General features: G+C 64.3%; 1 protein-coding gene across 2 annotated transcripts; it reads left to right on the top strand.

Moving 5' to 3' along the window:
- The first annotated feature begins 2,779 nt into the window (after nt 1-2,779).
- AMN (amnion associated transmembrane protein) lies at nt 2,780-11,980 on the top strand. 2 transcript variants are annotated; one of them, XM_037130317.2, is made up of 12 exons: nt 2,780-2,889; nt 3,495-3,613; nt 3,708-3,752; nt 9,606-9,693; nt 9,874-10,091; nt 10,273-10,410; nt 10,510-10,618; nt 10,727-10,809; nt 11,008-11,185; nt 11,270-11,432; nt 11,648-11,729; nt 11,814-11,980. In XM_037130317.2, exons 1-12 carry the CDS (start codon nt 2,838-2,840, stop codon nt 11,892-11,894), a joined length of 1,356 nt encoding a protein of 451 aa, XP_036986212.2. In that variant the 5' UTR covers nt 2,780-2,837; the 3' UTR covers nt 11,895-11,980. The 2 variants fall into 2 exon arrangements, with proteins under 2 accessions (XP_036986212.2, XP_053521936.1); XM_053665961.1 differs by having other exon boundaries at nt 11,799-11,980.
- The last annotated feature ends 148 nt before the right edge of the window (nt 11,981-12,128 follow it).

Raw genomic sequence — 12,128 nt, 5'->3', positions numbered from 1 at the left:
TCAACATGGGAGGTGGCCGCTCTGTCAGGACCAAGGTGGGGAGAAGGAGCTGGGAGGTGACCAGGGGGTGGGTCTATCCCTGCAGAGTTGAGGAGGATGGGGGAGGGGAGGGGAGGGCAGGGGTGCTTCTCGTGGCTGTGGGGGTCTGACCAGGGACGGGGCTAACAGAGGTCTGTTCACCCACAGCCCAGGGCAGTAGGGCCGCCCCCTCCGGGTGCCCCGCCCCTGAGGGACTGCGATGGCCGGCAGAGGGCAGCAGCTCCTCGGCAGGGTGACCAGCTGACCTCTCACTGAGCCCCTGTCTGGGACCCAGCCGGGACCCAGGGCGTCCGGTTGCCCCAGACCACCTTCCTTGCCACAAGGAGAAGGCTGAGCATAGAAAAACCTGCGTGGCAGCTCACAGAGGGTGGTCAGAGCAGGACAGATGGACATGGAGGCCAAGAGACCAGGCAGCCGAGGCCCTGGACCCTCCCATGCCCAAAGCCGCTGCTGTGTGGGGTTCCTGGTCACTGGAGGAAACTCTTTTGGAGACGCTGCGTCCTCCCGCTTCCCACCGAGGAAGCGTGTGCCTTTGTGTGGGCCTGGGCGTCCAGGGCACTGAGTACTCAACGGCCAGTGTGGTCCAGCCACGTGTCACCTCCCATCTTTGCTGCTCTGGCAGCCTGGGCCCAGGCTGGTGCCTGCGTCCGCCTGGCATGGGCTCCTCTGTGGGCCTCGCTCTGACAGCTGCTCGAGGTGGGGAGGTGGCCTGCCGACACCCCACAGCCAGCCAGCCCGACCCCACGACCCAGTCTGCACCCTCTGCCTACAGCTGTGAACTGCAGCCTTTGTGCTGTGGCTTCCATGCTGCCTCTTCCAGGAAGCCCTTCTTGACTGTCCTCTCCAGATAACAGTCCCTCATGGAATGGCCCGCCCGGGTGGTCAGAGCTCCACTTCCCCAGGCTCACCTGTCCCAGCCTCTGGAGCTTCCTCGGGGCCCGGCCTGGAACAGGTTCCTCTGGCCGTTGGGGCGCAGTTTGCTGAGCCTCCGAGCTGCCCCCCAGAGCACAGGAAGCGGGGTTGGGGGACAGCAGGGGCTCTCAGGCGGAGCCACGGTCCACAGAACCACCTCCTTCCCAGCAGGAAGCAAAATGAGGGGCAAAGCCCACACGACCCCCAAACGGCCCCCACATTCTCGGTCAAGGTCACAGAGGGTGGAACCATCTGCCCGACAGGCAGGTGAGGCCAAGCTCTGGGGCTGGGCAGGCCCCCCTCCCCTGTCCCCATGGGTGGGGCAGGCACCCCAGAGCCACTGAGAGCAGGTTCCCCATCCCACAGGGACACCGTGGGTGTGGGGGGACTGGTGTGCTCACACCCTCCTCTCCAGGCAGGCCACTGCCCACCCCCAGGGCGCAGAGGCAAGAGCGGCCCCGCAGCAGGCCCTGTCCCCTGTGACAGCGGCGCTGAGAGGGGACGGAGGTGGCAGGTGTGGGTGCAGGGCCAGGCAGGGCGCCCAAGGGCAAGGAGATGCAGGAGTCCCCAAGGCTGACTGGCTCCCCTCACCCACAGTCCTCCACCTTGCCGTCCACCCTTCCACGTCCCCAGAGCCACCATCAGGCCACCCAGAGCCCATGGCCCATCCACAGCCCCTCCCCCTTCCGTCCACCAGAGGCAGTAAAGGCATCCTCTGTCCATCTCCCACCTTCCACGGACCACCCGCCTCCCTCTCCATTAATTCACAGCCCCCCCCGATTATTCACCTTGCTTCCCCACAAACCCACAGTCCATCATCCACTTCACCCCATGAAATCTGTGCGCCTGCCCACTCCACACTCCGTCACCCACGGACCCACCTCCTCCCACTCAGCCTGGACTGTCTGCTGTGCCCAGCACCCACCCCTCCTGTTAGGGTTAGCCGTCCACCCAGACCCGCCCTCCGGCACACTGCTGTCCATCTGCCCCCACTCGCCACGCGCCTGTCTAGTGTCCAGTGGTCACCTCTATGCTCGTCCGCCCTCTCTCTCCCAACCATCCGCCTGCAGTCCGTCCAAGCCCTGCTCACTCTCCGCCCACCCAACTCCACAGCCCCCTCTGGCCCTCCCATCCGAATGAGCACCTGCCCATGAGCACCTGCCCAAACACACCCACCGTGCCTTTCAGCTGTCCACCATCCGTGTGGCCAGTCGGCACTGCCGCCTCCCTCCTCTGACTGCCCCCTCCCCCGCCCCGCCCCACCACCTGTCTGAGCCTCTGGGCCCTCCTTCCACAGCCCTGCTGCTGCCCCAGCCACGTCCAGGGTCTGGCCACCTCCTGTCCAGCACACACGGTCACGCATCCCTTGTTCTCTGTGCACCATCACTCGGTGACCGGTCACTCAGTACTGGCCTTCCTTCCACTGAACCCAGTACAGGCACCTTCCGCGGCTCCGCAAACCCCAGGCTCCGCCACCCCCGGCCCAGCACTGCCCACCTCCTCCGTCACATCCCCGCCCACAGCCCACCTGCGGGAGGCAGGAGGGCCCCCCTTGAAGAGTGGACTCTGAGCCCCAACAGGTGGGCACCCCGGACAGAGAAGGAACTAAAGGTCGTTTATTCCTCCCCAACACACCCACTTCATGGGGCAGGTGGGTTCCCACGAACCCTCTCGGGACACCCCGGTCCCACAGGTCCCGGGGGGAAGGAGGGTGGAGAGGACCGAGGCCCGACAGGCGCGGCCAAGGAACCTGAAGCTCCGGCCCAGGCGGGTCTGGAGGTAAGTGGGTAACTGTCACTGCCGCCCCCACCCTACCCCGCCTGGTCACATGAGCTCCGCGGTGCAAAGTCCTGGGCAGCGGCGGCGGAGGAGGAGGAGGAGTGGAGATGGGGGCGCTGGGGGCGCCGGGCCGGCTGCTGCTGTGTCTGCAGCTCTGCGGTAAGCGGGGCGCAGGCCCGAGGCCGAGGTCCCTCCAGACCCGGAGGTCAAGGCCTGCTGACGGGTGGGCGGCCCGGGTTGCACCAGCGCAGCCCCAGCGGGGGCGGGGGGTGGGGTGGCGAGGGGCCCGGGCCCGGCGCGTCGCCCGGTGGCGCTCATCCGCGCGCAAAGCTGCGGCGAGCCCCGGAGTCTGCGGGGCTGCGCCGCTGCCTCAGTGTCCCTGCCCACGAGGCGCCGCGACCCGCCCCAACCGCACCCAAGCCCGGGCCTTGTCCCCCGCGTCCCGCGCGCCCGTGGCGAGCCCTGCCGCCCCAGCCCCTCCCACCGCCCCTGCGGCCCTGGTCCTCACTGTCCAGGCCCCGCCCGCCGGGCTCCTGCGCGGGCACCGGGCGCGCTGGGGGCGCGCGATCCCAGGGGGATGCGCGTCTGCGCGGGCTCGGCAGGGCCGGTGGGAGTTCGCCAGGGCGCGGGGCCGGGCTGTGGGGCCGCGGGGGCCGCCCTCCACCCCTGGGTGCGGGCGCGGGGGTCGTCCTCCCGGAGACGGACGTCTGGGCAGGAGCCGGACGCCCGCGGAAACGGGGAGCGCTCAGGGCCCCCCTCCCCAGAGCTGACCCGAGCCGGCTACAAAATCTGGGTCCCCGACACCGACTTCGACACGGCGGACAACTGGAGCCAGAACCGGACCCCGTGCGCCGGCGCCGCCGTCGAGTTCCCCGCGGACAAGGTGCCGGGGCGGCAGGGGCGCTCGTACCCTGAGCCCCGCGTGGTCCGGGGGGGGGGGGCAGTGGGGTCCGCACTGACGCCGCTTCTCCCGGCAGATGGCGTCGGTCCTGGTGCGAGCAGCTCACAGCGTCTCGGACATGGTGAGGGGCGCCCGCGGCCACCAGGGGAGGGCGCTGGCGGTGCGCGCGGCCCCTGCCGTCACTGCCTTTGGCCTCTGAAGGATCCAGGAACCGCGGGAGAGGGGACACCCCTGCCTCGGAAGGGGCAGCGGGCGCCTCCTGCCCACGCTGCCCTCGGCCTCTGGCCTCGGTCCCCCATAGTCTGTGTCCCCTCCTACTAGTGGTGTCCCACCTCCTGGTGTCTCTGGGCCACACCGGAAGAAGAGTTGTCTTAGGCTGCACTTAAAATACACAAACACTAGCAAAAACTGATGAGCAAAAGGAAGGTTTTAAGTAAATTTACGATTTTGTGGTGGACGGGGGTCATAGCCACCCTGGGCTGCATGCGGCCCCGTGCCCTGGGGTTGGAGGAAGGCCTCTCGCCCCAAGCCGTTCATTGTCCTAGTGCCTGAAACCCATCAGACCCATGGGGACCCTTCGCCCAAACAGCTGCCCAGAACCCGGTGTCCAGAGACGACTGGGAACTGGGGGGGCAGAGGGTCCCCAGCCTCGCTGGGACGCGCGGACTGTTCAGTGGCAAAGGCGCTGGTAAGGGCCGTGGGCAGGGCAGGCCGCCTGATAAAGGCAGGTCAGCCAGGTGCCCCCAATTCCACCCCCCAGCCCCGCCTGGCCGCAGCCAAGAGTGGTTTTCAGGTTTTTACGAGGTTGCGTTGGTGGGGTGGGGCTGAAGTGAACGAACTGGGGGACTCAAACTCCGGCGTCTGCGAATAAAGTTCTAACAGCCCCCACTGGGTCCCTGCTTCTGTGGCCACGGCCTCGCTGCCAGGGCAGAGTCAGGGGCTCTGAGGAGGCTGCGTGGCCGTAAAGCTTAAAATACGCAGCCTCCGGCCCAATGTTGAAAGGGTGGCAGACCCTTAATTTGGAGCATCCTTTGGGCGGCGGCCCGGGCTGGGTGGGGGGCCGCCATGCAGGGGGTCAGTGAGGCGGGGCTCAGGGTTTGAACCCTCCCAGGGAACTTTGTCACTTTGATCTTCGGGAGAGCTTGGGGACCTGTCCATCATCCGTCCATCTGCTGGAGAGGTCCCTCTGTCAGACCCTTCTTTTCATCCCCAGCTGCCCAGGCAGGAGCCCCTCCTGTCTTTTGGGGGGCTCTGGGCGCACATGTCCCTGTGCATGGCCCCTGAGGCGTCCCCCTCACCTCCCAGCCTCTCCTCTGCACAGTGATGCTCCGGGAGGACCTGGGTGGGGACAGTGCAGGGAGCAACAGGCAGGCCCCGGAGTCCCCCCTGGTGGCGGGGCAGACAGACCCAGCGCTGCGCAAGCCTGCCCCCCAGCTCGGCTGCACAGGTCCCCGCTTCCAGGGCCCCCAGCACACAGCAGTGTCCTGCAGGCTCGATGTTGCCCTAGTCACAGGCCCGGGGACATCAGTGTTTTAACTTGTACTTGTCACGTCTGGAGTGTCCCTCCCTGGGTTTTCCTTCCTCCTGAGCCCCTCCCCCCATTTCTACCCTTCACCCAGTTTTCTTGTTTGGAGGGAAGCTCCTGTTTTTCCAGCTTTCACCCACTGTCATCTTCCTCCTGGGGACTTCCCCACCACCCCGCCCCATCCCCTTCACTGGGCAGAAGCCCCCTTATAATCAAATGAAAACCCACTGCCTTTGAACCAGGTCTGGGTTCTGTCTGAGTCTCTCTCCTGCTCCTGGTCACAACCAGATGAACCGCCTGTTCTGTCTCTTAAGTCACAGTCTGGTCATCAGGGGCACACATCTGAGTGAGGCTTGCCAGGGGACCGGCTTTTCCTTTTTGCCCTTGGAACATGCCCAGGTTCCCACGTTCTCCTTCAAACCGTCAGCCTTGCTCTTGGCTGGTGGCGCCGCCTCACCGCTGACCTGAGCGCAGGTGCATGCGGGCTCCCTCTGGGGCCCCCAGAAGCCCCTCCGCGCACCTGCGGGCACCACGCTGTCCGCACGCCGCATCTCCGTGGGGTCTTAGTATCCGTCTCTCCAAACATCTCAGCTCACCCGCGGGGAAAACTCAATGGGAGTTTTAAAGTGCTCCCTGTTGAGGTCTTTCACAGGGTCAGTTAATTTAGAAACATTTACGGTTTGGAGTCAGCTGGGAGTGGAGCTCGCTTTGTAAACGTCATATTCCCTAGCAGTTATTGCTCTGGACAGCGGCGGCCCCCCCTCCCCTCCAGTCCTAACGCCTTTAATCTCCCTCTTCCCTGGCAGCATTGCCCACGTTAAGCAAAAGTCACAAAAGGGGGTGTCCCTTTTGTTCCAGGGCGGAGGACGAAGTGTGCCAACCTTCTCCACTGACTGTGGTCGGCTGCAGGGTTCTGCCGCATAAACTTTACTCGGTTCTACTCTCCCGTTAGCAGTTTTTCTAAATCCGAAATAGGTCGTCGGGCTTTCTCAGTTTCCTCCCCGCAGACGAAGGCTGCCTGAGGTCGAACCATCCTTGCCGGCTGCCCTCTAGCGCCATCGTGTGGGTGGGTGAAGGTCAGAGCCAGCCGCCCGCTTCCTCCAGATGCGGGACTTCCCTGTCACAAGGTTCTGCTCTTCCCGGCAGGGGACTCACTGCTGCCACCTGCTGGGACACCAGCAGACATACGTGCCACCTGAAGTCCCAGGCCTGCCTGCTTGCTTTTCTGTCACATGAACCCTTTGAACATCAGGGTTTTTGTATTTTGTTTTTTACTTTTTGTATCTTTTTCTTATCCTTTTTGTATCCTGAGTCTATGTTTACTGATTTTAGAGAGAGGGGAAGGGAGAGAGAGAAACATTATCTGTTACCTCCTGTACGTGTTCCTACCATGGGTTGAACCCGCAGCCCAGATCTGTGCCTGACCGGGGACTGAACCTGCAGCCTTTTGGTTCACGGGATGACGCTCCAACCAACTGAGCTAGCCGGCCAGGGCTGAACACCATGTATTTTTAAAAATACACTGTTGCATCTGGTCAGCTAATACTTTATTTAGGATTTTTGCATATTCCCTTCTTAACAAAATGAGCCCCTAATTTTTCTTATTTTGGAAGGTCCTTCATCTGGTTCTGAAATCAAGATCACCTTGGCCTCGTAAAAGGAACTGGGCGATTTCCACTCCTTTTTTTTTTTTATTTTCTGTTTTCCAAGACAGTTTCTGTAAGAAGAAATTAATTGAGAGTGTAGTAGACTGTACCTGTAAAAACATTCGGACTGAGGATTTTGAAATTAGGAGGATTTTGACTAACATTTTAGTTTCTGTAATGTTTGCTAACCTCCCCAGTTTTCTACTGCTTCTTGTGTCAATTTTGATGTTTTAAATTTTTCTAGAAATTGATCCATTTCACCTAGGCTTTCGAGTTCGGTGGTCCTTTTGAATTCTCAAACCTTTCGCTATTTGTTTCTCCCCTGGACAAGCCAGTCCTACAGCGGATGCCTGTCCTTTCGGTCTCGCCCACCTCGTGACACGTCAGTCCGAGCTTCTACGAATTGTAAAGACAACAGTAGGCCTCACCGGAGCCTCAGCGCTTTACTCCCCAGGTCGCTTCAGCAGCGTCGGAACTTCTTTCCGTCGGAACTTCTTTCCGTCCGAACCTCCTCCAGGCCCGTTCGCAGCGCGTAGGGCGGGTCTTTGTGTGGCGACCATTTGACGCCTGCCTGCCTCCCTGCCTCCCTCCCTTCTTCCTTTTCTTTCCTTCCTTCCCTTTTCTCTTTGCTTTCCTTTCCTTTTTCTTTTTCCTTTAATAGAATAAACACCTGCATTTCATGAGCTGAGACGGGGGCGGGGGCTATTTCCTCGCCTTCCCCGCCGAGTGCCCTCTGCGGGACCCCAGCTCCTGGCCCGCCCCGCCTCACGGGCCTGGTCTGCAGGCCGCGTGCGCAGGCAGCTCGCCCTGCGGGGACTGCTCGGCGGAGACGGCTGAGTCTGGATCCTTCTTCCTGTCATCACGCTTCTTCTGAATTTTCTTGGATCCCTTTTGGTTGAAAACCTCTTCCTCCTCCGGGGCAGCTCGGCCCCCTTCTGTGCCCCAGGGTCGTAGGCAGCGGGACTCGCCCCTCGGCCAGACGGCGCGCTCTGGGCCAGCTCTCAGCCAGGGCCGCGGCGGGGACCGGTCCCCTGTCGGCCACGCCGCGGGCGACATCCTCAGTCCTCGCTTTGCGGGCACCAGGCTCCGAGCCCGCGAGACGTCCCGCGTCCAGCCGCGAGGCTCGCCGCCTGCTGCACGTGGACTGGGGGTCGCCGTGGTGTTGACCCCGCTCAGAGATTCACTCCTTGTTGAGGGGGCTTCCCTGGGCCCGGCCTGGTGGCCCGTGTGCCGCTTGTCCTGAGCCATGCCATGGCTCTGTGTTGGTGGGGAAGAGCTGGAGGGCGTTTTTATTTTGCTCTTGCTTGTGAATGGACGTTCGTCCGGATATAACATTCGAGGTGGGGCCCTGGCCGGTGGCCTGGTTGGTCCGAGCGCCCCCATAAGCCGAAAGTTGGTGGGTTTGAGCCCCGGGTGCAGGAGGCAACGGAGCATCGTTTCTCTCCCACGCCCACGTTTCTCTCTCCCTTCCATTCGCTCTGAAATCCATAATCATACCCTGGAGGAAGGATTAAACTATGTATATATATTTATAACTCTACGTGGGAAGTCCTTTTCCTTTAATATATAAAGTTTTCTGTTGTCTTTCTGAGCCCACTGCTGTGCTGAGAAATCCGCTTTCTCCCCGAAGCTCTCAGTGTCCTCTGTGTCTGATGCTCCGAAGGGTAATGTCACCTATCCAGGCGTGGCCGTCCTTACTTCCTGTCAGGCACACACTGCGACCTTTCCATCTGAAGTCCCCGGCTTTTTTCAAGTCTGGAAAGTTCACCTTGGTTGTTTGTTCGGGCATCTTCTCCCCCATCCCTCGTGTCTGAACGCCGCCCCGACCCTCCCGCTGCTGCTGGGCCTCCCCGCTCGGTCCTGTCCCGCTGGCTTCGGGAGGTGGGGGTGGGGTCCTGAACAGCAACACCTGTCGCTGGCCGGCTGCTCTCCAGCTGGGTCCACATTTGTGTTCATCTCACTGCTTGCGTTCTTTCTTGCAAGCATCACATTCTCCGTAATTTACTTATACTTTACTGTTGTAAAGTCGCCTTTTGGTTCTTTACACAATTGAGTTGCTGCTTCACAGCACTAACACCACCCCTGTTCCTGAGGCCGACCGTGTCTGTCTGTCCCCAAGGCCCATTCTGGTGCCTGCAGGTGGGGCTGACGTGCAGTCACAGTGCCCTCCGGTGTGGAGGGAGTTGGCCTGTGGCCTCAACCCCCCCAGGGGTCAGCTTCTCAGTGCCTGCGGACAGCCGAAGAGCAGTCCCTGCCCAGTGAATTGGGACAGGAGGCCGTGCCCCTGATGAGGTCGAGCCCCCCTGACCCTTGTGCTGGATGCTCCCATGGCTCACGTCCAACCCCAAGGAGGCCAAGAGCAGGAGAGGCGGGCTCTTGCGGCTTGGAAGGGAGAGGAGCAGGGCCGGTCAGTATTTCCTCTCTGGTTTTTCCACCGCTGTACTTCCTTTGACACCTGAGGCCTGGACCGCCCAGCCTGTGACCCTCCCCCGCCACCCCTGGAACCCAGTCCCCTCCCTCGGGCGGTTCAGGGCTGCCTTCAGGCTTCTCAGCGGCTTGGTACAGTCTCAAGGCCCACAGGGGAGGCAGTGGCCCTGGCAAGTGTCACCTGCTCCAAACTCTCCAGGCCCCAGGTCTCAGGGTCAGCTCCTGTTCCTTGGCTCGTGGCCCTGCCCATCCCTTGGCCCAAGGGGCCGCAGTCCAGGTTCTCCTCCCAGGTCACAGGGGCAAGGTGGGCGCAGACCAGACTCTCTTGGTATATTGGACCACCACGTGGCGCTGCCTCAGTCTGCGCTTCTTGCAGCTCCTGCCGCTGGACGGTGAATTCGTCCTGGCCCCGGGAGCAGGATTCAGCGCCGCAGCCTCCAGCTCGGACTTGGACTGCGGAGCAGGTGAGAGGGCAGGACAGGGGGCGGGGCCGGGGCGGAAGGGCTCGATCGCTCTGGAGTGTGATGGGAGGAGGGCCCTGGAGGGGCGTGTCTAGGGGCGGGGCCTGTGGGCTGGCGGTGAGGGGCGGGGCTGGAGGGCAGTTCCCAGCCGGGCTCAGGGATGTGCGTCCACCTGCCCGCCAGGCGCCGCTGCGCTCTTCCTCGACCCCGACCGCTTCTTGTGGCACGACCCACGCTGGTGGCGCTCCAGGGACTTGACGCACGGCCTCTTCTCGGTGGACGCCGAACGCGTGCCCTGCCACCACGACGACGTCGTCTTCCCGCCGGACGGCTCCTTCCGGGTGGGCCTCGGCCCGGGCGCCCGCACCCTGCGCGTGCGCAGCGTCTGGGCCTTGGGCCAGGTGAGGGGGCGCTCGGGGGCGGGGCAGAGGCTCGGGGCTCCGGGGCTCCGGGGCTCGGGCCCCTGGCATGGCCCCTCCCTGGGTCGCCTCCCACCCCGGTCTTCTGGACTTGTGGGTGGCGAGCAGACTCAGATGTTGTCGCCTCCTCGGGCTGGCTCTGCTGGTGACCGGGCCAGCGCAGAAGTTCACACGCGACGAGGACCTGGCTGCTTTCCTGACGTCTCGCGCTGGCCGCCTGCGCTTCCACGGGCCCGGCGCGCTGAGCATGGAGCCCGAGGCTTGTGCCGACCCGTCGGGCTGCGTCTGTGGCAACGCCGAGGTGAGCGGAGCCCGGGAACGGGGTTGGGGCCGGCGCTGTGCCGGGGCCCGCAAGTCTGTCCCTCGCCCTCTCCGCGCCAACCCCGCTGCCTGCCTCCAGGTGCAGCCATGGATCTGCAGGGCCCTGCTCCAGCCCCTGGGCGGCCACTGTCCCCCGGTCGCCTGCCGCGATGCCCTCCGGCCTGAGGGGCAATGCTGCGACCTCTGCGGTGAGCGTCCCCGCCCAGCCCCTGCTTGCTGGGACGTCCTGACCACCCTGGTTCTGCCTGCCTATGGGTCCTGGGCCCGCTGCTCTGACCCCTGCCCTCCTGCCACAGGAGCCATCGTGTCGCTGACCCACGGCCCCGCCTTTGACCTGGAGCGGTACCGAGCGCGGCTGCTGCAGGACTTCCTGACGTTGGTAACGGGGCCGCGCCCCTGTCCCGGCCCTACCGCTCTGCGCCTCCGTCCGGCGCTCCCTCTGTCAGGGACGCTGAAGCCCCACTCCACCTCCTCATGGATGCGTTCACTCTCCGCCCACCTGTCCACTGTATGTCCCCACCCGAAACGTCCCGGCAGGTCCCAGGAGTCCCCGGGCTAACCCTGTCTCCCTCCTCAGCCCCAGTACCAGGAACTGCAGGCAGCCGTGTCCAAGGTGCGGCGTCTGCCCCAGTCCCTCGAGGCCACCGGCTCGGAAGCCGACACGGAGATCCAGGTGGTGCTGGTGGAAACCGGGCCCCGCACGGGCGGCGCGAGGCAGCTGGCCAGGGCCCTCCTGGCGGACGTCGCCGAGCACGGTAACCGCGGGCGCCCCTCCTGTCCCCCAGCCCGGTCCCGCCGCGCCTCGCCCGGGGGAGACTGAGCCCCGCTCTGCGTTGCAGGAGAGGCCCTCGGGGTCTCGGCAGCGACCGTCCGGGAGTCGGGTGCGCCCGCTGGGGGCGGTCCGGCGGCAGGGCTGGTGGGCGGTGTGACGGCCGCGATGTTCCTGTTGCTACTGGTGCTGCCGGCGGGGGCGCTGTTGCTGCACCGCACTGGGCGGCTCAGGTATGCGGCGCCCGCACTCAGGTGGGCGGGGCCAGAGCAGAAGGCGGGGCCTCCGGTGTGCAAGGCTTGTGGCAGGGGTTCAGGTACGCGGGGCGGGGCCCCAAGTGGGCGGGGCCAGGGCTGGTGGCGGGACCTTGTGCGTACCCAGTAAAAGTAGGCGGGGCCTCGGGTACGCGGAGCAGGAAGCGGGGGCTCACGGGAGTTCGCACCCCTAGGTGGAGGAGGCGCGACGTGGCGGTCGGGCCGCCCCTGGGCTTCCCCAACCCGGTGTTCGGCGCGGCAGGTTCCGAGGAGCAGGTGAGTGGCTGGGGCGCTGGGGCGTGGGCCTCCCCGCGCCCGATGCCCCCTGACTCTGCGTCCCCGCACCCTCCGTCCCCGCAGCCTCCAGCCCCGCAGGCGGACGCCAGGAGCACCAGCCAGAGCTACTTCGTTAACCCGCTCTTTTCCGAGACGGAGGCCTGAGCGTGCGGATCCCAGCCTGGGGGATTCCGTCCCCGCCGGCCACGCACAGGGCGGCTTTGCCCAATAAAGGCATTTCCTGCCCCTGCCGTCCTCGGACACACTGACTACTGCGCCGCCACCCCCGTGCCCCTGCCCCATGGAAACTGGGGCCAGAGGGGTGGTCCTCAGAGCCCATCCCTGCAGGCTGGCCGGCCCTGCCAAGGGCAGCCCGGAGGACCCTCGTGAGTGGCGAGA

The sequence above is a fragment of the Artibeus jamaicensis genome, unplaced genomic scaffold (genome assembly GCF_021234435.1).
Source record: "Artibeus jamaicensis isolate MK-2021 breed Jamaican fruit bat unplaced genomic scaffold, CSHL_Jam_final contig_444, whole genome shotgun sequence".
Lineage (NCBI taxonomy): Eukaryota > Metazoa > Chordata > Mammalia > Chiroptera > Phyllostomidae > Artibeus > Artibeus jamaicensis.
The sequence above is the reverse complement of the archived record's forward strand: the minus strand, read 5'-3'. Positions and strand labels throughout refer to the sequence as shown.